Source organism: Centruroides sculpturatus, unplaced genomic scaffold (genome assembly GCF_000671375.1).
Source record: "Centruroides sculpturatus isolate CEXI.00-Female unplaced genomic scaffold, Cexi_2.0 scaffold1333, whole genome shotgun sequence".
Classification (NCBI taxonomy): domain Eukaryota; kingdom Metazoa; phylum Arthropoda; class Arachnida; order Scorpiones; family Buthidae; genus Centruroides; species Centruroides sculpturatus.
This window is the reverse complement of record NW_019385709.1, coordinates 139,113-163,844: the sequence shown is the minus strand read 5'-3', so window position 1 is coordinate 163,844 and position 24,732 is coordinate 139,113. Positions and strand designations below refer to the sequence as shown.

Here is a 24,732-nt window from a genome sequence, read left to right as displayed (position 1 = left end):
TCATCGTGATTAATGAGGTTTAAACGAGGTAATTGAGTAAGTTCAATTATATTTAATTAAATAATTGCTTTGGTATCGATGGGGTGCTGCAGCAGCAGCAACAACACAAGCATCTTCTCTATACGCCCGAATATATTGTAAAATACTAATTTTAAAACTAGATACTGTTGTAAGCCTACAGTACATAATTAATAGAGTAATTACCCCTCTATTTACTCTATTCTGTAGGTACTAAAAAGGCCCTTTTCGAGCTCAATCGTAGATTTGACCAAACCCACGACGGGGCCCAATTCTTCTTGAAATGCTGTTCTTTAACCTAATAAAATGGTATAAGTATTGTTTTCCTTGTGTTCTTTATCGAATATAACATAAAACTGAGGAGATTTATTATATAGAACTGCTCGCAGGGTATACTTTCACGCGTACTATTTAACACAAGGAATTATCTATGATAAATAATAACGTCTTTATAATAACATACCCGATGTCATGACATTAGCATTAGATCAGTATGGGCACTTAGCCTAACACATAATACGTGACCTAATTACTAATTTGTAAGTCGCAAAGACATGACTTTCCTTATATTAATTTTAAGATTCAAAAACATTTCTTCTCTTTATTTGATTTATCGCTCGTTCTTACGTTAATTTACTATAATTTTACTTTTGCTTGCTAAATATGAGGATTTTTTCACGTCAATTTTATTGTGTTAACTGAACCATCGATTAATGAGAGGCAGAGCAATCTTTTAGGCTACAGAGTGGCCACAATTTAAGCCCATTAGATGCGGGCTCGACCGGCTTGATTGAAGGATTGGGAATGATGCCACCGAACCAAACTGTTTTCAGTTCCAACCCGTTCAAGACATCAGTAATTTATCATAAATGATCGTGGTAAATTATGGATGCCTGGAGTGAATTCAAACTCCAATACCCCACAACTGTGTCCCACATTTTTGAGTCAGTTTCCAACGACCACCAGCCCTCCGCAACCCTTGGAATCCATCCATTTTCCAACGACCACCAGCCCTTCGAATCCCTCCGCTTTCCAATGACCACCAGCCCTCCGAATCCCTCCGCTTTCCAACGACCACCAGCCCTCCGCAATCCTTCGAATCCCTCCGTTTTCCAACGACCACCAGCCCCTCCGCAATCCTTCGAATCCCTCCATTTTCCAACGACCACCAGCCCTCCGCAACCCTTCAAATCNCATGTTTGAGAGATTTACACAGTTAACTGTCTTTCGGACTTTCTGTATATAATTTTTCAAAAAAAGATAATTTAAAAACACTTACATCTTTTCTAAGACCCACTTGAGGTGTAAGAAGAGGCAAACCTGTATCAGATAATAATGAATTTGCCGCAATGGCAACTAAAATATCCGACCAACCTTCCTTTTGTACGGAAGTCCTCAAGAATCCTAAGACTTCCATCCCAGCTAAGGAAGTCAAACGACCTGTAATTTAGATAAAAGTTAATAAGATATGTCACAGGATGGCCTACCAAGCTTATTACAATAGATATACAAATCTTTCTCAAATATCTTTTGTTACAATGTTTTCAATATACGTCCAATTTCACATATTGTAATCTGGCTCTAAACACCAATTTGAGTAAGATTTGTATATGTAACTGATGGTTCAGTTGATGGGCCATCCCGTATTTATAAATTTATAACTATTNATCTTTTCTAAAACCCACTTGAGGTGTAAGAAGAGGCAAACCTGTATCAGATAATAATGAATTTGCAGCAATGGCAACTAAAATATCCGACCAACCTTCCTTTTCTACGGAAGTCCTCAAGAATCCTAAGACTTCCACCCCAGCTAAGGAAGTCAAACGACCTGTAATTTAAAATAAAAGTTAATAAGTAGCAGGATGCCCTAAAGGTTGTCCTACCAAGCTTATTATAACAGATATACAAATCTTTCTCAAATATCTTTTGTTACAATGTGTCCAAATAAGCATTTTCATCCTCTCCAATCTTAACGTAGTTTTGACATCACCCCGTAATGCCTGTTAGAATAGCAAAGATTTCACACGCAATAGATTACTCTTCGAGTTGCTTCGAGAATTGGGCACAATCTTACGTTCCAGCAATCTCAAAAATTCTAATCAGAATATTCAGGCCTTTCCGTGATGCCTAACTTCACCATTTACCTTACAAACAGAAAGGAAATTAAATTTAAATGGACATTACAGAGAGAAACTCCTCTGTGATGTTCACTCGATGTAATCCTCAGCCTACTAGTGGACGAATGGATAATATTACTGAACGCTGGAATATTAAACAATGAACAAATTGGCCGTTGAACATCGGGCTGGCCGAGTGATTTTTTCTTACTTTTCTTGGTATCTGCCAGAGAGGAGTTCCTCCCTGGCAGATACCAAGTGTTGCGTTGCCTCATCCCATTGATCCAATCCAACCCAACTCAAGAATATACATTAAACTTGAAGGCAAACTTATCGAGCATATTGTATTCTGGCTATAGATGCCAATTTGAGTAAGATTTGTATATGTAACTTATGGTTCAGTTGATGGCAATGTATACTCCATCCCGTTTTATCCATTTTTAACTATTGAAAATCCTACCTCTTCCATGAAATNGCAACCCTTCAAATCCCTCCGTTTTCCAACGACCACCAGCCCCTCCCCAATCCTTCGAATCCCCATTAGTTCCCCACGAATGTTATTGAATGACAATCTGTTGGATATCTTCCGACTTAATGCGAATCCTGGGATGCTGTATAAGAAAACTGTACTATTTCTATAGATAATGGCGTGGAATCATTCGCAAAACCATTAATTTTGTTCAAGCTTTCACAGATAAATCCTACATTTAAGTCTTCAATCCGGATTATACATAAGAAATTTACATTCTCACAGCTTTGATGAAGACGGTGTATATTTTTAAGTTGCTGCTTATAAGAGAAAAATTCGCATTTTTACCTTTGTGATGGGTTCAATAAACTTTTGACATCAATTTTACTTTTTAAATATCTCATTAGAATCATACAATATTTTAAAATCACTATTTTTATTGTAATTATTAACCTGTAGCAATTTAAACTTGTCTTAATAATTGCATTTAAGACTGTCAATTATCCTAAATGTTAATTAACTCTATCTTGGCAGTTCGTTGAACCTCTTCTTTAATACAATTTAAATAATCTTTTGGTAGATTATATTGTTTTTTTTTTTTTCTATTAAAAACTAGAGCACAATACTATATTTTAGTTTATTCTATCAATAAATGTCCCCTTAATAAACTGGTTTAGGTTGCAATTTAAAAAATATTCACCCAAAAATGAATATAAAGAACGTTCATTATTTCGTATGGGGGGCCTCAAAAACATTTGTTACAAATGTTTCTGAGGGCCCCGCATAAATCTGGGGCCGCGTCAAAACACTCTCCCGGTCTCCCCGTCGGAGAACTTGGTCGTTTAAAATATGTTGTTATGTCGTCCGGGGAGATCAAATGAGAGAAATTTGGAGACGACGGTGATCCAGGCGATCGAACGAAAGGCTTAAACTCTCGAGACTCCTTGCGAGTTGCAGCCTTTTGTCTTAACGCCTGGTGTAATGTTATGTTTTATGTTATATATATACCCCGGACAATGAAGATGACCTTGTTGACGGACGAAGTCGTCCGAGGAAGATTTCCCCTCTCCCCAGGAGTCTACTCTATTATAAGGTGTCTGCGGTATGACCAATTAATGAAAACAGACATGTGTTCCTGTGGCGAGAGTAGACAAGAGGTCACCTACAAGGGTCAACTTTGCGGTGAGAAACATTACCAAAAATGGTCAGTCATTTCCCCAGGTGATGACGCATTTAATATTAATTGGTCAAGCGATGTCAATAATGTCGTCACCCATGACGGGGGAGACTGTCATAAATCGGGAGAACTGACTTATTGCGTCAACGGAGTCCCCGAGATTTCCCACGCTAAAAGGGTATAAAAGGGGAACGATCTGTCACATCGACAGCGATCGTCGAGGGAAGATAACGCAGTGGACTACTTACTCTTCCAGCACTCTCAGGATCTACGGAGCTCATAATCGCCGCTCCATAAAAAGGTAAAAGACTTTGAATATTTTCTATTCTCTCCATATACGACGGAATTACTCCTCGAAGAGGTTAACAGAAGAAACCTCCGAGAGAACTTCACCAGGAAGAACTCTCTACAGATTAGGAGCGACGGAGCATACACCGCATCTGGACATAGTCTCACGACCTGAGAAGGACATCGCTCCACATAGCCTTCAAAGGACACCTTGGATTAGAAGACGACGATCACAAAGTGTTTTATCAACGCCCTATAACATGAGAGGGTTCCCTACGAGGAAAACCCTTGCCATAATTATCTCTCTCTCCAACGTGTGGTCTCTTTCTCGATCTTTAGGCATTAGGATAGTTTAGATTTTAGAATACGTATTTATATCTCGATACGCGTGTTTGTATTTATTATCTTTATGTATAATTATTTTATTTGTTTAGTAAATGTGTTTATTTATTTAAACCTGTGTAGTCTTTTGGACACTTGGTCACGACTTCCGACTCTTCCCCACTCATATCTTTAGCCCTCCTATAGCCATTCTCTGACAGCCAAGCCGGTAAGTGGGGAGAAGCTCTCGCTCTACCTCCTCGGTTCGCACATTAACGTTCCTTATTACCTTTAATGCTTTGGCCATTATGATACACTGTCTAATAATTTATAATACTAATAGCCAAAATTAATATTTTAGCATAAATTATAGCATTAATATACAGCAAAATGCCACAATCTAGACAAATGAAGCAGAAGTTAATCTATCCCAAAAAGTTTTTGAGAATAAACTTCCGAAAGCTGTTTGTTATCCTCTTTCCGAGCAACGAGGGCCAAAAGACTTAGGCAGTAAAGGTCGTTTATATTTATTTATAAATAAATTATGAAAAATTCTTGTGCAATTGGCATCTGAGGACCTTCAAATTGAGACGGTGTGTTCGAGAGGAAAAAAGCTTTCGATTTTATATACAAAAAAATCTTTTATTAATTAGTAATTTTGATGATTTGTACAATGAACCATTCCGGACACCTGAAAATGAATAATAAAATTATTAAATGCCAAAAAATCTGACCGTTTTCGATTAAAAAAAGTCAAATTTACAAATCTATTGCATATCCTGAACGATAGATAGAAGATAGCTTCCCAGTTCTTCATCCTATAAAAGAAGTAATTAAAATTATACATCTTATACACTTCTAAGATATAAGAGAAAATAAATTAAGTAAACTTTGCAAGTTTGCGTTTCTTTAAAGGTAGGAACACACTAGACATTTTCGGCAGAAAATTGCATTTTAATCGCTTTAATGTTTTGCTATTCGGGAAAAGAAAACAGAATACAACCAAATATGTGATGCCGTGTTCTCTTTTCTGTCGTATTATTCGAATATGATGTATTAATGGCATTTGAAAGATTATATAACACCACGGTAAGACCTGCAATGAGTTACAGTACTGTGAGCAATTACAAGAACACGGGAAAGACGGAGTCATCAGAGATGAGAATGTTGAGATGGATGTATGGCATGATAAAAAAAGAACAGAATTAGGAATGATTAAGTAAGAGGAACAGCCAAGGTGGGTCCTGTAAGTAAGAAGATACAGGAAAGTAGATTAAGATGGTTTGGACATGTGGAGAGAAGTGAAGTTTATGTTAGAAAGAGTGTTGGAAAGTTGAAAGTGATAGAGAGGAGAAAGCAAAAAAGACCAAAGCTAAGATGGTGAGACACAGTGGGAGAGGATTTGGAGGGACATGGAGGAGAGAGAATGCCTTGGATAGAAAGAAGTGAAGAAGATTAATTAAAGATAGGAATGCTGACACCATATAAACATGAGAAGAAGCACAATGACAATGAAAAATGACAAACAAATGATCTAATTGGCTTGTGTTACTCACAGAAACATGTAATTTGAGTATTTCGAAGTTTTCAATCATAAATAATTTGTTTTTTCCACTCAAAATGTCTATCATTTCCCTAACTTTATTTGTTGTAAATAAAAAAATAAATTTGTGTAGAATTTACTTCTCCATTTATAGAAGAGAATATAAACTTATATTTTTACAGATAAACGAACTTACTTGATACGCCCAAGATACATAGACATGTTTCACTTCGTCGTCGATGTTGTCGACTTTAATCAAAACGGACGCTATCGAAATGGATCCGTCAGCCAACATTTGAATGTTCCTGTCTTTTAATTTGCTATAATTATACAAACAATCTTATTTCTAGTTATAAACTGGATGTAAATAAATAATCGGTAAAAATTACACGTTAATTGATTAATTAATCATCAAAGATGATCTACGACATTACTAGAGTTCTTTATTACAGATATCTGGTATAAAAATATCTCTAAACCAATTTAAAGTGTTTTTGTTTGAAATCTTTGTAAATTTGATACGATTTTCTGACAAATCTGATGAATTTGAATTATTAAATAATTCAAATTTGCTGTTATTTCCACTGAAATTTGTACCTGGACATATGTGGGTCAAATTACCATGATAATTTCTGAGGATCTGACAAGACTTGAAGCCAAATTCCGTAGAAAAGCAAACTGACTGTTACCATTTGTTTCTGTTATGATTGAATAACTGATAACTATATATATTAACAACAATCACTCAAGATATACAGTGTTCCCAAATATAAGTCTGTCTTTCTTCCAGTTTTAAAGAGGCAAAGGGGAGAAAAAAATCAGTCTTGACCTATATGGTCCTTGACGTATACTCAAAGGCCAAATAAAGTTTTCCTCAATTTCAATAATTTTCTGCGATACACGTTGTAAAGAGTTAAAATGGCATTAAAATCTGGCGTGTCAATTATTTAGCAATGCTAAATGCTAGCCAAATTTCAACCCGCAAACTACTATGCACAAAAATTAAGTGTTTGGTACAATCATAAATAATAAATTAACCGACTGTATTTACCAAACGGAATTAGTCCTGGTAACTTCTACAGGTAAAAGTTATGTGATTTATAAAATAATATTGATAACAAAACTAAAAATTAGCAAGTTTCATCTGGTATAAATAAAAACAACTAATTCCCACCAAAAAATTAACTACATATCTTTATTCAGACAACAATTTCCAATCAAAAAACGCAAGTTTTCTGCTGCCAAAACCTGCTACAAGGTCATGTAATAATGTCAAAAAACTTCTTAAAAAATAAAATGTTTTATAAGAAAAATAAGACAAGCAAAAACAAAACACAGAGTCAGAGTTTCAGTTTCATTTTCAATAGTTGTTAAACTGAAAGTATACTTTCTGGAATACGTACAAAACATTCTAAAAATTCTACTTTCACGGCAGGATGTATATGCCGTACAACTTACTACCCAACATGCAGGACACTAAATAAGTGATAAAAATTTTCCATATTCTTGTAAATGTTAAAAGAACAGTAGTATTAAGAGCTTTAATGTGTTAGCAACGACTTGCACAGGATACAAAGTGACGTACTGTTCGAGGAAGCAAAGAGCACGACGACAACGAAACCTCTGATAAAGCCGAAAATGATTAAGTACTGTTTTGTGAACATTTTTGCACATATAATAAAGGGTCAACACTGTATTTTAACATCCCTGTTAATATATTGTTTTTCAATATTGTTCTTTAAAATATCTTCTTAATTTTCTACTAAATTTGATGTTGTCTAAAGTGAGTTTTTATAGAATACAGTGTAATTATTGCAATTGCTAATGAAAACTTAAGTGTAAATAGAATTTTCTGAATAAATGTATTTTGATACCTTTTCATTTTTTGGTAAATCGTATCGGCAGTTCTGGCCGCGGGACTTCCTGTTGGATCTTCTAATCTGACCGTGGAAGTGAACCTTATTTGGTGTCCGGTAATCCCAACTTCCGCCATTGCTCTCTCCGGTTCTAATAACCATAAAGTCTGAAACATAATCAATATTTTAAACGAACAATACATTAAACACATTATTTATTTAATCATAAAGTACTTACATTATCGTACATCATTAAAGCCCCGTGAAGTAATTTCGGATATTTTGAGTCGGATCCTAGATAGATTTGAAATATTATTTTAAGTATAAATCTACATTTAATCGCAACATTTACACAAAAGTCATATGTAAAATCAAACTGTCAAGTATTTCAGACAGTCTTGACATTATTTCGATACTTTTTAGTATAAAATAATAAATCTAACAACACTGAAATATGACGGCGGCAAAATAGAAACATTTAAAAACTTTTCCGATATTTGATGTTAAATTCTGTACAGAAATTGACCGAGAGGACATTATTCTGAATATCCATAATAAATTTATCAGGCTAATAGGTAATTGGGTACGGATATGGACCTAGACATCTGGGTCAATCACCCACAAAAATTTCCGAAAATCTGATAGACTCAAATCTAGATTCTGTAGATCTTGCTACCTTTAATGTGTATTTCATAATACAATTTCTTTAATGCATTTGTAAAAATTTGCAATTCTGCAGTTTTTTTTTACTTCTATAATTTAATTTACTTCTATAATTTGGAATTACAGACAGGCAATATTACCATGGAAACAAGAATTTGAACCATGCAACTCCTGCATACTGGGCAGGTGCATTACAATCTGATCGTTGTTCCCAAATACGTGTGTAATTCAGATTATGATACAAACAATACAGATTAGTTATTACACCAACTACAAACATTAATCTACAGAATCTCTACTGCCCTCAATTAGCATAAAATAGTTGATGTATTTAAATTTCATACAAGATAAGAGTCATTCATCTATAGTTCTAATTATAGTAATAATTAAATGAAAGAAATCTGTCAATATTTGATTTATACAGGTCTTCCAAAATAATGCTACCATTTTAAATTACTGCGATTGTGTTAATTTTTATCCGAGAAGTATGCGACATACACCAATCAACAGAGAAACTGTATAACTTTCATCATCCATCTGCATTCAATTGTCTCATTGTCTACTACTTCCAGGAAGCACCACAAACGAAAATGACGACTCCGCAATAGGAAAAAGTTTCGTTTCTGCAGTTTGCAAGTCAGAATCACTTGTCGCATTGCAATGCAAGTAATCTGCAGAAGCTGTAGGATTGTGGCTGCCATTTCTCACAGCAGCTCAATCCTACAGCTTGCAGATTGACAATGGATATGCTGTATTGAACGTAGGAAGAATTTGAGTGTCAGTTAGATGTGTGCTGTGTGACACGACGCACACACACTGAGAAACTGTGATGGGTAAATGTAAAATTCATCATTTATTCACCATTCAACTTATATATTCATAAAAACTATTTAAAATATAGAGAACATCAATAATAATATTAAAAAGTTGAAATTTGAAGGTTCAACTGTGAATATGAATCTCGAAGATGAGCCGAAGAAACTTAGAAGTACTAGGGACATTGTCGGGAAAGTGTTTATGATAATACTTCAGTAAAGCAAAGACATTGGAGATTATTATTAACTTTGGAATTTAATTAAATTGGAAAATATACAATAATAATAACGAATCAGAACAAACCTGTCTTAACCAACTCCTTTTTAAGCAAGCTAAGTGAAACGTCGACGGGAATATTAACAGGAGTATTAATAGTTACACTTTCTCCATTCGCAGGCATATAGCATTCCAGACCTACAAACAAAATAAAACTTTTCTTAATTACGTTTAACTTAATTTTTAAATATTAATTTAAATTATAAGATAATATTTAACAGTAAAGACTGTTTTTGTAATGTCTTAATTTCACTTTCTGAATAATCCGTTAATCAGAATTTAGTCGTATAACCAAACTCCAAACAGTCAAATGCTAAAACGAGGAGATATTATAGTATTTTCAATAACTTACAAAGTTTTTACTGAAGCAGACGAGCATAATTTGTACGTGAAAAGAGTCGTTATTAATGATTAGAATTTTTAATATATACTAATCATACTAACCAAATTCCTGCGCTATCTTCTTCTTCAGAAATTCCATTTTTGTCATTTCTCCGTGTACTAAAAGTACGTTTTTCGGTTCGCAATGAGAAATTAATTGCATAATTCCCTTAGCGTCTGCATGCGCACTAAAAGACATATACTGAACTGACATTTTTACTTCTACCTGAAATAAAAAACAATTTAAAAAATTTTTCAAAAGTTATATAAACAACAATTTTTCATATTTTCGGTAGCATTTTGATGTGATATTTACTTTTTAATATTAGTTTATCAAACTTTTATCTACAGATCTTAATTTTAAGTCAATCAATATGCTATTGAAACCAAAAATGAAAGAAAGTGCCACTATATAAAAGCTAAAAATGTAAAAAAATCTACAAATTTAACATATGAAAAGCAATGCAGGAGTATAAAAATATTATATAAGAAAAAGAACATTGAGACCTGTCCGTATTTAAGTATATTACAGTTTTTCTGCCTAAACATGAACTAAAAATTGAGTAAAAGTGCTATCAAATAGATAATATTGTTTCAAAAATCCATCTACAATGATCACTTGCCATTGCAGTAACATCACCATTGGTATAAAAAAAAATAGAACAAACTGTGTATATATACCAACATCCTGAGGACCGATGTATTGTTACTAATCCAAACTCTTGCCATAATCAATCGAGCTATTATTATGCTGTAATTATTAATTAGAAACTAAGTAATTTGGTACTAGAGGTAGATGGTAGGTGCCATCTCTTTCTTATCTAAATAATTATAATAATTTAGTATAAATTAATAATGGCGTAACTGGCAAGAGCACCACACGAAAATAGAAGGTTGCGGGTTCAAGTCACACTCCGGAATACTTCTTTTCTTCCAAAAAGTTCTAAATTATTTAATAAATTATTAAATTATATAACAGATGGCATCTAACGTCTACATCTAGTACCAAATTACTTAATTTTTAATTATTAATTATAGCATAATAATAGCCTGATTAATTACATTGAGAGTTTGAATTAGTAAAATACTTATAATAACATATAGTATATATATATGTAAAAATATATTTCAAATAAATGGAAACTCACCACTTGTCTATTTTCAAATTCAATTTTTCTTGCTCCGCCCAACACTTTATGACCGATAGTTCCTGCTACACAATAACCAGGCATAATAACCTTACAATAAAAATTTTCACAATTAATACATCTATATAAGAATTCTGTTGTAATATTTAATTAATAGTTAATCAGAAAAATAATTTCATTTTAAAATAAAGCCTGAAGAATTATTATTTACCATGTTATTTTCACTTGGAGCCCATTTCTTAAAAATCTGAAGAGAAAGTCCGGCATGAAGCATCCCCGGAGTCGCAAAGACAACCATAGGACCCGGATTGTCTATATAAGCACGATCAAATGGCTATAAGAAAAAATATCCGACTGTACTGATGCTGGCACAGTTGATTACAGGGGACATTTAAATAGTAATCTAGAGTTATGTATAGTAGCTCTAGTTAAGCATATATAAGCATAATTTATAGTCACATACAATTACTGGTCCACAACGAGAAAAAGGTCAAGAAACACTGGTCTCCAGCACCGTTGTCAGATAAACATATAGAGCAGTGAAAAAACTTAACAGAGTTAAACATTCAGTCTAAATAACCAGTCGTACGACATTATATAAAAAGTTTTAAAACATTAACCAAAGTGAAGTGACAAAATTAATATCTTATATTTCAGATACAACATGCCACAAATCGTTAAAGTCACTGAAAAGTACTTAAATTTGTAAAATCGGAACCAGCATAAATAACTGTATGGTAGATTACACATCAAATGAAATGATATTAAACGTTTTAAGCAACAAATACCAAATGTTTCAAAACTTACAGTATTAGAAACCGTAGCAAATATTAGTACAGAGAATAATGCCAACAAAATAATACACTCTAAAAAAATTGCCACAGATATCGGTATAGATTGCCAGATTGTTATGTTAATATTTATATTTGCAACACTCTAAATAATATCTGACGCATTGTTTCATTAGCATTACCCTCTATTACATTGATAACCAATGATAAAAGAATGATATACTGAAGGATTTTATTTTATTTTTCTATGTATTCTTACAAAGATGAGTCTTAGGCTTGATGAGACTAGGAAAAATGGGTATGCAAGTTTCATAACTTAAAAGTTGCATGTAATAAAAAGCAAAAATATGAAATAAAATATAAAATGTTTTTTAAAAATGTACATACTTTTATATGCTTAAAGTCGAACATATTTCTTTGTACAAATGTTTTTCTAATTTTCTGATTAGTCCAAGTAATAAACATTTTATAATAATTGGTTGCCTAGAAAATTACGATAAACATAACATTAAAATTAATTCTATGAATGTAATTTATCAGCATAATTTTATTAATAACATTATTACTTGAAAATATCTCTAATAATATGAAATTTAAGAAAGAAGATATAAAAGATGTTTAAAGAATGAGATTAATTCCAAGTTTTTACCTTTTCCGTCAAACCGACAGCAAAATAAATCGGTACTTTTAAATTCATTCTTTCCCAATACGTTTCTAAAAGAATGCAAAGTTCTTGAGCTCTTCCCAATGCAAATACTGGTATTAAAACCTAATGTTTTGTGGAAATTGCAATAAATAATTCTAATATATCTCTACTTAAATTTATACATACATATAAATATATTAAGATTACCTTTCCACCTTTTTCGATACAATCGTGGACTTTCGTTAAAAAATCTCTTTCTCGACAACGTTTAGAATCTCTGATTGTAGTCGCGTAGGTCGACTCGGTGATTAATAAATCGGGACGACACCTGTCGATCCAAGCTGCGCCTAAGTGGCGATCCGGTGTCATATTGTAATCTCCCTAAATAAAATCACTTATAAAATACTACGTATTGTTTGTATTTAATTATTATTGAAAATTTAAGTTGTTTATTTAAAAAAATATATATATATTTACTAAGATACTATTCATTACAAGATTTAGTTTCTGATCAAGACATCTTTCTTACTATCTTCTTTGAATGAAAAGTAACTGAATCTTTGTTTTCTACTTTTATTAATGAAAGAATTTCTCATCTTTAGTTTTGGAAATAAGAACGATTGTTCCTCTCAACCGGAAACCAATTCGGTTAACAATTCAGGGTCTTGCAAATATACATTTTATGAAGTAACATTTACATTTCAGATGTTATTTATTTAATCAAATCAAGATTTCAATTATTGCAATCAATTGGCATGATTAAAAATTACCTTCTGTTGGAATAAAGCTAATAACCTTTTAAATGTGTTATTCTCGACGAGAGTTCAAAATGTAACAAAACTATTTATTCGGCATATTACTGAAAGAAGTGGTTTGTTTCTGCATAAGAAAAGCATTTGATCCTGTTTAGAACCAAAACAAATTGTAAGGATTAAGTATAAGATTATGTAAGAGAAATAAATCATATAAGAATGCACAACAAAGTTAAATTTACAAACTTTGTTAATTCTGGAGGATATCCATTTCGAATAACATGCCCCTAATGTTGTCCAAAATGCACATCTTCCAGAATTAATAAAGTATATCTAACTTTGTGTGTTCCTGTACAGTTCACGCTCTCTCTCAAGCAATCTTATGTTTCTTACTAACAATTAAAACAAGAATAAGAGGTAATCGAGTACAAAAGCAGATTGCATTTTCTTTTGCCAGAATCTCGATTTCTCTTTTAATAAACATATGATTTATATTCTGAGATAAACAATTTATTTATTTATTATTTGATGATTATATAATGGTGGAAATTCTGAAAAAAAAAAAAAAAGACATTATGTAGTCTGTATTTCTGGTAATGATAATCAGGTATCTAGAATAAGCATTAAAATATAAAATACACACACTTCAGAATATTTACAAAACAAATAATTTTCTAACAGTGAACATGACAATGAAAATTACAAAGAAACTTTATAATAAGGCTAAATTAATAAGTAGTTATGAAGTAATTTGTCTAGAGGTAGACAGTTAGGCTACTATCTCATCATAATTATTAAAATTATATAACCGCCTACCTCTAGACAAATTACTTCATAACTAATTATTAACTTAGCCTTATTATAGCCTGATAATATAGTAGATTGTCTGACTTTAATAAACATTCTTACGATTTTATAAGTGTTAAAATTTCCCTAATTCTGTGAAGTAATTTTGGGAAAAGAAACTTAAATATAGTACTGTCGACAATAGTAATAAAAAAATGCTGAAAAATTTAGTTACTATATTGAATTAGTACATTTCCACATAAACTATCAACGTGACAAATATGTATGATGTGTGTTGCATCCTAACGTAGCCAGCACATTAGGAGTTACGCTGTTAAAATGGCATCTATGACTCTTGTTTGCAGGTTACAAAAGCGGAGTGTCTGCCACTTTTGTAGCTTATACACAATCCTTGACATGCCCACAAAGCAAATGTTGATGTCTGATGATTGGATAGACCAAGAAATGGGAACCCTGCAATCTAAACTGTGCGTCAATTGAAGTCCAGATCACCACCATGCAACAACAGTGGCCCTTTCAAGCATAATGATTAACATTCTCCAACACATTTTATTCACATATCTGAATAAATAGATTTTACAGAACAGTTTAAAACTAGGGACATTCAAAGGAAACACCCTGTATTTCATATTGTTTAAGGATTTTTCGACAATTCATACTTTATGAAATGGAATAATATAAAAAATAAATTATTGGAGATGTTCGATAATAAAGTAATTTAAAAAATTAATAATAAACAAACAGAATTTAAATACCGTGTATACTACTGACTGATCTCCAACTTTAATATGGAACATCGCAGCACCTAACACGTGACCAGCATAATATGCTTTGATTTCGAGTTCTTCATCAACCTTATAAGCAAAATGATTGATAATTTAAATAAATTTTTCAAATAACTAACATTATTAAATGCTAAATCAACAAAACATAAAAATAATTCTAATTAATGAATAATTAAATTAAATCATTCATATTAAATAATTAATTACCTGTACAGTCTGGTGTAAATTCACAGCTATGACTTTTTTCATACAATCCTTAATCATTGCGGAAGTAAAAAAATTTGTTTCTCCTTTTCTATCGACAGTTATTTTCCTATAATCTTCCTATAGAATTGATTTTTAATTAGTAAAAGAGCTCTAATAAAAACATATTCAATTTGTTAAAAATTACTTACAAGCAAAATTGGACAAATGGCTTTAGTTGGATGAGTCATGTATATAGGACCGTTATAACCCACCATTTCTGTCATGTATGGAAGAGCACCACAGTGATCCAAATGAAAATGGCTAAAGAAATGTAAAACTGTATATTAAGATCTTTCTAATTATCATAAATAATTTAATACAGAATACACTTTTTACCTGATTATCAGACAATCTAAATGGTCTGTTAAGCCACCTTCTTGAGTTATAAAACTAAAATCTGGGAATCTCCTCTGCAATTATGTAATACTTTAATGTAAAACTGATAGACAAAATATATTCTTTGAAGTTTACAATAAAATTTCTTTCCTATAAACAAAGTGATAAAATTTCTCCGAGCGATAATATAATCAAACTTTGAGGATACTCGTGTGCATTGTCAGCAAATCGGGCAAAGCAGTGTATAATGCTCCAAGGCATCTTTAGCACTGAACATGTTAAAATGCACATTAAATTCTTAAATTAAACATAGTTTTTCTACCATGTTTTCGAATTCTAATATTCACTTTTTTGGATTTTTCTGATTTATGGAATCAATGTGCGCCTTAGGATCACACGGAAAAAGTTAATTCAGTCTTGTTCACTCCTCACTCCATTTGGAAGATACGCATATATTACAGTGCAGACAGCATGTTCCTCCCACTTCAATTTCAATCTGATATAGGGCATGCATTACATTTTCTAACTTTTTTTCATGTTTTGAAGTCTCGAAAATCAGATGTGCATTAGATTTGACAACACACGAGAACTGAAAACAGATATAATCTATGGTATCGATAGCAATTATACTCAGCAACCATGTAATATGTATATAATATCAAGTAACATATGTATATACTCTCACCTCATCGTTATAACCCATATGCATCCCGCAATCCAGCATGATATTCTTCCCACCTATTGTAAGAAGAATGCAACTACGACCAACATCTGTTAAAACAACAAAGTAACGACATTAAAATGTTTACAAATAATTCAAAATTTTGACAAATATATTAGAAGATTTAATGAAAAATTAAGTTATCTTAATGTTAATCTTGTTAATCTCTAGACTTTCTTCACATAAAATTACTAGGAACTTGAAATTTTAAATACCTTGTCCGGCACCTGAAATATAATAAAAGCATATTATAAGCATGTATAATTACTATTCACAGTTTTACAGTAATGAAATTAATTTTAAATTAGAATTATTTAGGAACCTCAGTAAGCTCCTTTATAACTCCGATTCAATTCAATAAAGTTTTTCATTACCTGTATTCACTAATAATGGAAAAACGGTTTACATATGATGCTGAATTCAAAAGAAAAGTTATATTGTGCCTGAAGAAATTGGAAATTGCGCAACCAGTAAAAGATTTACAGTTGACGAAAAGAATGTGTGTTGGAGAGCCATGAAGGAAAAGTTATTTCAGTGTAAAAATAACTGAAAATCATTATAGAAGCCTAGAAAAGGAAGATACACTCCAATTGACATAAATCATATATATATATATATAAAATCATTTTTATCTTTTATTATTTTTTCCAATTTTCCAGTTTTAAACTCCTACTGTGGCTTAAGGTGGCTTATATTTGAATTAATACAGTATTTTGATATGCGATTCTCATCAGTAAAATGTTCATTGCAACCTCTTAGACATTTCGTATCAGAATTGCTAACTACATTTTTTGACTTAATGATTCTAGTTTAGTATATTTGTTCTAGGCTCTGGAGTGTTTGATACATTTTTCCCGAGTTAAATATTGTTTTTTAATTATCAAATGGTACAAATAACACATAAACACCTAAAAGAAATCAGCTAACACTACCAAACTTTACTATTACAAACATTTTAATTTATCTAAAATGATAAACATTAAGTACCAAGGAACATTGGTACTTTTAACTGATTTTTTTGTTTACGTGTTATTTGTGTTATACATGACCAGTTTAAAATTTAAATAATGACCAAATAAACAATTTTGGATTCATTTAAACGTTTAATCCTTTTTAAAATGCAGCCAGAGAAAGATGGTAGACAACTTGAAGATAAGTACAATCCTTCTCTGTCTCTGGTTGGATTTAAAAAAAAGATAAAGGATTTAAATTGACCCAAAATTGTTCGAATGATAATTATTATTTGGGTAAGATGTACACTTTGAATGAAAAGTTTCCTACCCACAGAGTTGTAGACCTCCTGTATGAGCAAAAAAATCAAAGGAACCATACCCATACATGCAATCCTTTGTAAGATATTTGCCTCGAAAGACTAGTTTTTATGGCACATCAGTATACCGCCTATTCTCCATGCTCCATGTTGGCGAAGGCTCACTATCGCTTGCCTCAACAGACATTCTGCACAAAGTCATGCACTTTGGCTTGTGCAATAGCAAGCATCTCAGTCAACACACTCACCAAAAGTAGGCTACATAACATTGAGTACTCCACAAACAGTCAAGTGGGCTACTCAAAGGGTGGGCTAAATAAGCATGATAGTCTTAGTGAAGCGACACAACTCACGGTCACATGAGACCTGATTTCAGAGGCCATATCTCACGAAGGATCACAAACAGACGTACGGTTCCTTTGACTCTTTTGCTCCTACGGATATGGTCTACAGCTCAAATAAGGTCCCAATCGTCCGATCACAGGTTGTACCATTATTTAAATATGAAATTAATCCTTGAGACTATATGATTTAAGTAATGACCAGTTTAATTGGAGTGAATGTGTAAACCAGTTTTCTACCAGATTATGTAATTGGCTGATGTACATCTAGATGTAAATTACATTTGGTCAATTGCATAAAAGGAGCTAACATGTAAGGTTCAATGTAGAATTTTCCTATCTGAACATAAGTTACAATTTTATTTTGGAATTTATTAGGTTTATATTCATAAATACGCAATTACTGTATAAAAAAAACTACGAAAACTAAACATCTTACCTAACGGCGTTACTTTAATCTCTGGCATCGTCCCGAAATATATAATAATTTTTTTAAAAAATAAAACGATTTATAAAAATAAATCAATTTTAAAAAGACACGTTTTAATTTGACAGGCAGCCGCCATTAAACTACAGCGCCACCTCGATTAAACGAAACTTTTTAAAATAATTTTCGATCCCCCTCCATAATTCGTAATTTCCAAATAATATAAAGATACAACTTTTAATTTTATTTAAAAAACAATTGTTTGTTATTAATTCGAAATTTGAGAATCATTTATAGTTGTAATTACGTGATACCCCTGGAAAACATGTCGAGAATGCAGTCATAGTTCAGATTTTTGCCACCACGCGCCGTCTTATCGGGAAGTCATCATTTACAATACACTATAGTATTATTCGATAGTTTTAAACAAAATAGATACAAAATCATGCCTTTTAAATGTTGTGTGTCGAATTGCAAAGACAATTATAATCCAAAGAAACAAAAATTAAGTGTATTTAAGGTACCAAATGATTTGGAATTGTTTAAAAAAATGGAAACGAGCGATACCACGTGCGGATCGAGAACTGACCGCACGGGACCACGTGTGTGAAGACCATTTTGCTCCGCATCAAATTCTTCCTTCATGGAGAGCGTTTAAAGACGGAGAGGAAATTGTCAACGTTCCTTATAAAACTCCTCGACTAATTAAGGATGCTGTTCCGTGCTTCTTTTCTAATTGCCCGTCCAAACCCGACAAACCACCTCGTACAAGTCCACTGAAACGTTCTCTTCTTCAGGCGGCTCCGAACAAACGACGAAAAACGAACGATGCAGACAATTCGTCTGAAGTTCTATCGTGTGAAATGTAGTCTTTTGACACCCTACAACTGCCAGAATTTCTGCTGGCAAAAGAAAAATGTAATAATTTGCATGAAAAGTTAATGAGGTTAGAAGATAAAGAAATAAAATATTGTAATCTCAGGTATAGAAGATAATGATTAGATAAGGTTCTATCACAAGGATATGGAGGAAATCTCATATGCTAATTTGGTAGAATGTATAGCAATGGCGGAAATGTCTCTAAATTTAATTGATGATGTTTAGTTTGTATCTTGCAAAAAGCCATTTTATAATAATTAAATCGAATTCAGGTCTGTACATTTGTTTGAGTATCAGTTGAGAACGGCTAGACCGATTTCTACGTAACTTTGTACGTATATTCAGGATAGTCCTGGAAAAAATATAGGCTAATTTCGAATTTACTTCTGGTCGTCTGTATGTGTGAGTATAACGTGAGAACGGCTGAATCCTTCTCATCATGAAATGCCATATTCATGAAAGTATAGAATGAAGAACGTTTTGATAATTGGAACTGGAACTACTCATTTTATGGGATATTTCTTGGAACTAGTTAATTGTTTGACGTAGTTTGGTTCGGTGGTTTGGGTTCCCAGGACTTACTATGATTTGGTTTGGCTTATTCGTATACTGCAAGGCGATCTGCCGAAGGGGGGTGCCTCCTGGGAGGTCTTTTATGGTAAACTGACACCTATTTATACGTTACTAACTAGTTAATTGTTCATTTTGAAGCGATAAGATTACAAAGAACAAGACTTAAGTTCAATTTTCAATTTTTTAAAGATAAACGTGACACATTTATCTTAAAAAATACTCTTTCAAATGTCATATTATAAGTTCTGTGACATTTGAAAGAACTGATAATATTGTTTAATTACAGAGATAAAAGGCAAATAAATAGGGAGAGAAAATTTATTTTCTTATAAGTTATAAATTTCAATAATGAAGAGCTTCAACTGTATTTTCTTCATTTTTTGTTTTTCGATTGGTAAGTATATATATTTTTTTTATAATAAAATTGATTTATTATAGGCTGAAAATTCTTTTATCCCTGATAACCAGACACAGAGCAGCCACAAACAGTGGCGCGTTATAGCTTCATGAGGACCCAGACAAATTTGAATTTGGTCCCTCCACGTATAGTGTTAGACATTTTTCTTCTGGGGAGATATTTTCTTAGAAAAGATCAGTTTGGGCCTTCTGCTGGTGAGGGACCCGAGCAATTACCCTTTTTGCCCATAGAATAATGCGCCACTGACTACAAAGACTATAGGCACATTACTGTGTCTGAATACTTTCCGCTCATTACTTCTATATTGGAATTAAAGCTAAATTTGACAGTTGTTTTTAAGTCTTCAACCGTTGTAAAGCGCAGTTGAGAAATGCCCCAAGAGAATATGTTAAAGCGTGCCATAAAAGTGTATAAACCATTGTATTACAATAGAAACATATCATGTTACATTATATATTTTTAATATACAAGTAGATAATGTAAAATTACACTGCCTATTGCTTTAGAGTTCCCACTATGTATTGTTCCCAGGGCTCTGTTACTTACTGGACATCCCTGTGCGATAGTAATCCTGCTCAGTATAAGAGGAACTGTAGATTTATACACAGTCAATGGTGCAAGCCACATCTATAAAGATTACAACTGTATACTTCTATGAAAGAATTCCTCTGTCTTCAGTAACTTTAATTCCTATACCCTTTATGTAATTATCCTTTACGGTATCAATTCTTTAAGTCTGACTGTCTCTGAGCTCTTAGACTAGGAATTTTACGCAAGAAATCAGTTATAAATTGACAGAATTTATTCTATAAGTTATCTATTAGGTCTTCTTCATTTTCACTAATCACTCAATAATTCGAAAATTCAATTTAGGTGCAATATCATCAGAAGATGTAATTTATAAAGAAGGTCAGAAGTACATCACTAATTGCATACTTTCCCCTAAAGAATACTTAATATGGACATACCCTAATAACAGCAGAATTGAAGAGAAAAACAAGTAAAGTTTTATTTTAAAAATTATTAAGTATAAACATTATTACATTGTGTAATTTTGTTTCCATTGTTTAAAGCAAAAGTAATAGAATCTACACAGTTAGAGACGGTAAAGAATTAGACCTCATCTTTGAATTTGCTTTGGTGAAAGACACGGGAGTGTACCAATGCTGCAATTTTGGCGATATAAAAAATTGCATGCAGCTGAATATTAGGGTCGTCGGTAGGTTCTTTATTTACATATTAAATTAAACGTTTTTAAAATATTTTGTAAGGAAATACTTTAAAATATTTAAAAGGCACGCCGATATTTGAACAAGATTACGAATCTCACCAGCACTTGGTTGATGATGATGTCAGATTACTTTGTCAAGCGATTGGTTATCCTTATCCTTCGTACTATTGGCTAGATAATGTAAGTATCATAATAATTTCAATATCAGATACTGCAATATCGATATAAATGACTATAGTACGCGCAGCGAAAGAGTAGACACGAATCAGCCTGAGCTGGAAGAGTCTATTCCAACGAGTATAGCCTTTCATCTGACGTAGACCCTTCCTGAGCAGGCTGTCATGCCTATTTTTTTCTCTGCACGGACTACAATAAGGTTGAATAATAGACTTCTGCATGCAATATCACTGCCAACCACAAAACAAATCTTACATGAGATATAATAACACAAGAAAACAGATTACATTATGGTAAATACAGGGAAACAAATACGAAACTTCCAATTAAGAACGTAAATAATAGCTAAATGTGTCTGTTTAGTGTGCAAAACACTAACAGACACATCTCTGATATACCAGATTTAAGTTCTTGTATATAACATCTAACAGTTGATTTCAAAAACATGGTGTCATTATCATGCTTTACAATTTATCACGAACAAGTCTCATTTTCTCATTTACTCGGTTCCATTTTACTTTATCCTCTGTTATATATAACAGAGAGAAAGTATGGCGATCGGTTAAAANGTCTGAATGCCCTATGAATATTACAATTCCTACTTGTTACGGTAGAAGTTATACCTTTTCTGGATTTACTCCGAAAGAATATTACAGAATAGAAATTCGAATACATTATCCGTACGGATTATCATGCTTTACAATTTATCACGAACAAGTCTCATTTTCTCATTTACTCGGTTCCATTTTACTTTATCCTCTGTTATATATAACAGAGAGAAAGTATGGCGATCGGTTAAAACGTGACTCCCCATAATTTTTACATTTTTGGACTCAGAGAAGCTTGAAACATCGAGAAATGTAAAAAGTATGGAGGGGGGTAAGATCTTGTTTACCCACTTTGAAGCTTAATAAATCCTGTTCCTTTTGTCGAAACTTTCTGAAATTTTTCATGTGGGTTTATACATTAGGGACATTGATGCTATTAAATTTTGGTGGTTAAAGGTCGAAGGATGGGGAAATACAGTAGTGGGTCATATGTCGTAGCAAATTTAAATGTTTTTACCGGAAAGTTATGCAACTCGTATTTTTTTTTTATTTTAGTATAAGAATAAGATGGATGATGTAGGAGAAAATTGGGAAATTTCTGACGATACACTAATATCTAACATATCTATAACATCAATAAAAAAGTCCCAAGAAGGATTTTTTACTTGTGTGGCCCATAACGAACATGGAAATGCAAGTAAACTGTATTTAGTGGATGTTAATGGTAAATATCACAAAATATGTTTAGTTTTTTCATTTAATAAACTTAATTAAATTTTAAATTTAACATAAAAATAAATTTTAGATAGACCAACTTCTGTCGATTTGGACGTCGAAACGAATTTCATAACGCCGACGTCGATTCAGTTTTCTGTTGGGTTGCATAAAGAATCGTATAGTTATTTAGTTGTAATATTTACAGAAGAAGCTTCTCATAAACCGTCAAAAATATATTGGCAGATTGGTACGTAAGTATTTTTTAAATTAATTATAAAATATGGAGTGGATATAAAGGCCTTGTGTGACTTTAATTACTTTGAATAGGAGCGTGTTGTAAATGGTTCGATAGAAAACCGGAAAAGCCATTAAAAATTCGGGAGGATGAGCAATTTTGATGTACAAAACTTCCAAATCAGAGCAACGGTAACTGTGACTGGCAACACTGTTGATGCGCGAAAATAAAATGGCGTCCTCTCCAACAGTTTACGTAGCAAGAGCGGTGTAATGTTGTGCGATTTTTGATAAAAACCAATCGATATCCATTGGCACATGCAGATACAGCAGGGATCTCAAACTCAAATGGAGCAAAGGGCCAGTCTTGGCCGAATTCATTATTATTCGGTAAACCAAAGCATACTGAAAAACTAAAGAAAAGCTCTAACAAAGACTCTTGTTGGCAGGTCTTTACGACTTACGTAAACAGAAGTTTGGAAGTTTAAATTTTTTTTTACCGTTCTAATACCCGCAAGATGTTAGAAAAATTGAGTTTTAGAAAATAAATCAAGGCCGAGAACCGGATATTAAGTTTTAAAGGGCCGAATCAGGCTCGCGGGCCGCCATTTTGCGACCATGGAGGTACGATTACGTGAGTTTCACACAAGTGTACTAGTAAAGTTCTAAAGTTTCAAAAAACAGTCACAGTTCTGTGGAAGATTTTCCGTGGAATTCTCTGAAGTCCCAACCTGTTAAGTTTCTAAGAACTTACTCCTACACAGCTCTTCCCCACTCTTGCTTCGTCCACTTTTGGAGAGTCGCCGCCATTTTATCGGTCCATTGTCTTATGTTCTAGCGCACCAACAGTGTTGCCAGTCGCAGTTACAGTTGTAATTTTCGTGTGTCGTAATTACTACACTATTGTAGTAATTATCATTCCGACTTTTAATGGCATTTTCCCAGTTTTCTACTGAACGTTCCTTGTGTGTGCCACGGGCCTATCTACAGGCCTGAGCCCGTAGATAGGCCCGTGTTAATTCTTGTAGTTTTAACCATTAAGGATTAATGGTTAAAACTACAAGAATTAAGCTTTCACGTGCCATTTACAGCGTGTTTCTGTGATGTGTACTGTACATAGAAGGTTGCGCAAGGACTTCGTATGTTAGTAAATCACACATGACATTTTATATTTTTAGGCCAAGGCCAACCGTATTTAATTACCGATCTGAAATTCAACACCGTGTACGAATTCAAGTTTGGTGTTTCTAATGACGTAAGATTAACGTCTATTCTATGGGATAAACGTATATACAGATTTCAAACCGCTAGAAATATCCCAAATCTGATAATTGAAAACGTAACCGGTACAACGGTAAAAATACAATGGCCGTACCATAATCTTAATGATTTATTTGGATCAAATGCACCCGATTATTATCTCCTCACCTACGTTAAGGTAAGTAAAACGATGAAATTCTACAGTGAAATTCAAATTTGCCCATTAAAATATTGAACTGTTACAGCTTAAACAAAAATCTGGGAACTTCTATAAGTCTGAATGCCCTATGAATATTACAATTCCTACTTGTTACGGTAGAAGTTATACCTTTTCTGGATTTACTCCGAAAGAATATTACAGAATAGAAATTCGAATACATTATCCGTACGGTTGGAGTGATACAAGTGCAATAACCGTGTACACGGGTGCTTAAATTCTTATGGATTTAATTATAATTCAGAATATATAAAAGTTTTAATTGTAAATTGTAATTAAAATA

General features: G+C 32.7%; 2 protein-coding genes across 3 annotated transcripts; one reads left to right on the top strand and one right to left on the bottom strand.

Annotated features, from left to right (window-relative positions):
- Positions 1-4,530: 4,530 nt before the first annotated feature.
- Positions 4,531-18,340, bottom strand: LOC111641409 (integrator complex subunit 11-like). Its single transcript, XM_023387570.1, has 19 exons — positions 18,208-18,340; positions 16,373-16,384; positions 16,122-16,207; positions 15,437-15,510; positions 15,250-15,361; positions 15,062-15,178; positions 14,825-14,923; positions 12,718-12,891; positions 12,514-12,633; positions 12,252-12,347; positions 11,285-11,407; positions 11,074-11,163; positions 9,989-10,151; positions 9,572-9,682; positions 8,028-8,083; positions 7,808-7,956; positions 6,130-6,253; positions 5,154-5,208; positions 4,531-5,081 (listed from the first exon to the last, which is right to left on the bottom strand). Exons 1-18 carry the CDS (start codon positions 18,233-18,235, stop codon positions 5,158-5,160), a joined length of 1,785 nt encoding a protein of 594 aa, XP_023243338.1. The 5' UTR covers positions 18,236-18,340; the 3' UTR covers positions 4,531-5,081; positions 5,154-5,157.
- Positions 18,341-19,886: 1,546 nt separating this feature from the next.
- Positions 19,887-24,720, top strand: LOC111641414. Of its 2 annotated transcripts, none has more exons than XM_023387578.1 (8): positions 19,887-20,041; positions 20,939-21,065; positions 21,142-21,284; positions 21,361-21,476; positions 22,577-22,745; positions 22,827-22,985; positions 24,151-24,410; positions 24,478-24,720. In XM_023387578.1, exons 1-8 carry the CDS (start codon positions 19,996-19,998, stop codon positions 24,664-24,666), a joined length of 1,209 nt encoding a protein of 402 aa, XP_023243346.1. In that variant the 5' UTR covers positions 19,887-19,995; the 3' UTR covers positions 24,667-24,720. The 2 variants fall into 2 exon arrangements, with proteins under 2 accessions (XP_023243346.1, XP_023243345.1); XM_023387577.1 differs by having other exon boundaries at positions 21,139-21,284.
- Positions 24,721-24,732: the final 12 nt, after the last annotated feature.

What these genes read in the sequence shown, in the direction of transcription:
- LOC111641409 (XM_023387570.1), bottom strand. Translation starts at nt 18,235, where the DNA reads ATGCCAGAGATTAAAGTAACGCCGTTAG. An exon ending in AATTTGAAAATAGACAAGTG is followed by an intron (nt 10,152 to 11,073) that starts GTGAGTTTCCAT and finishes TTTTTATTTCAG; the next exon opens with GTAGAAGTAAAAATGTCAGT. An exon ending in CTTTAATGATGTACGATAAT is followed by an intron (nt 7,957 to 8,027) that starts GTAAGTACTTTA and finishes ATTATGTTTCAG; the next exon opens with ACTTTATGGTTATTAGAACC.
- LOC111641414 (XM_023387577.1), top strand. Translation starts at nt 19,996, where the DNA reads ATGAAGAGCTTCAACTGTATTTTCTTCATTTTTTGTTTTTCGATTG. An exon ending in CATTTTTTGTTTTTCGATTG is followed by an intron (nt 20,042 to 20,938) that starts GTAAGTATATAT and finishes AATTCAATTTAG; the next exon opens with GTGCAATATCATCAGAAGAT. An exon ending in ATCTCCTCACCTACGTTAAG is followed by an intron (nt 24,411 to 24,477) that starts GTAAGTAAAACG and finishes GAACTGTTACAG; the next exon opens with CTTAAACAAAAATCTGGGAA.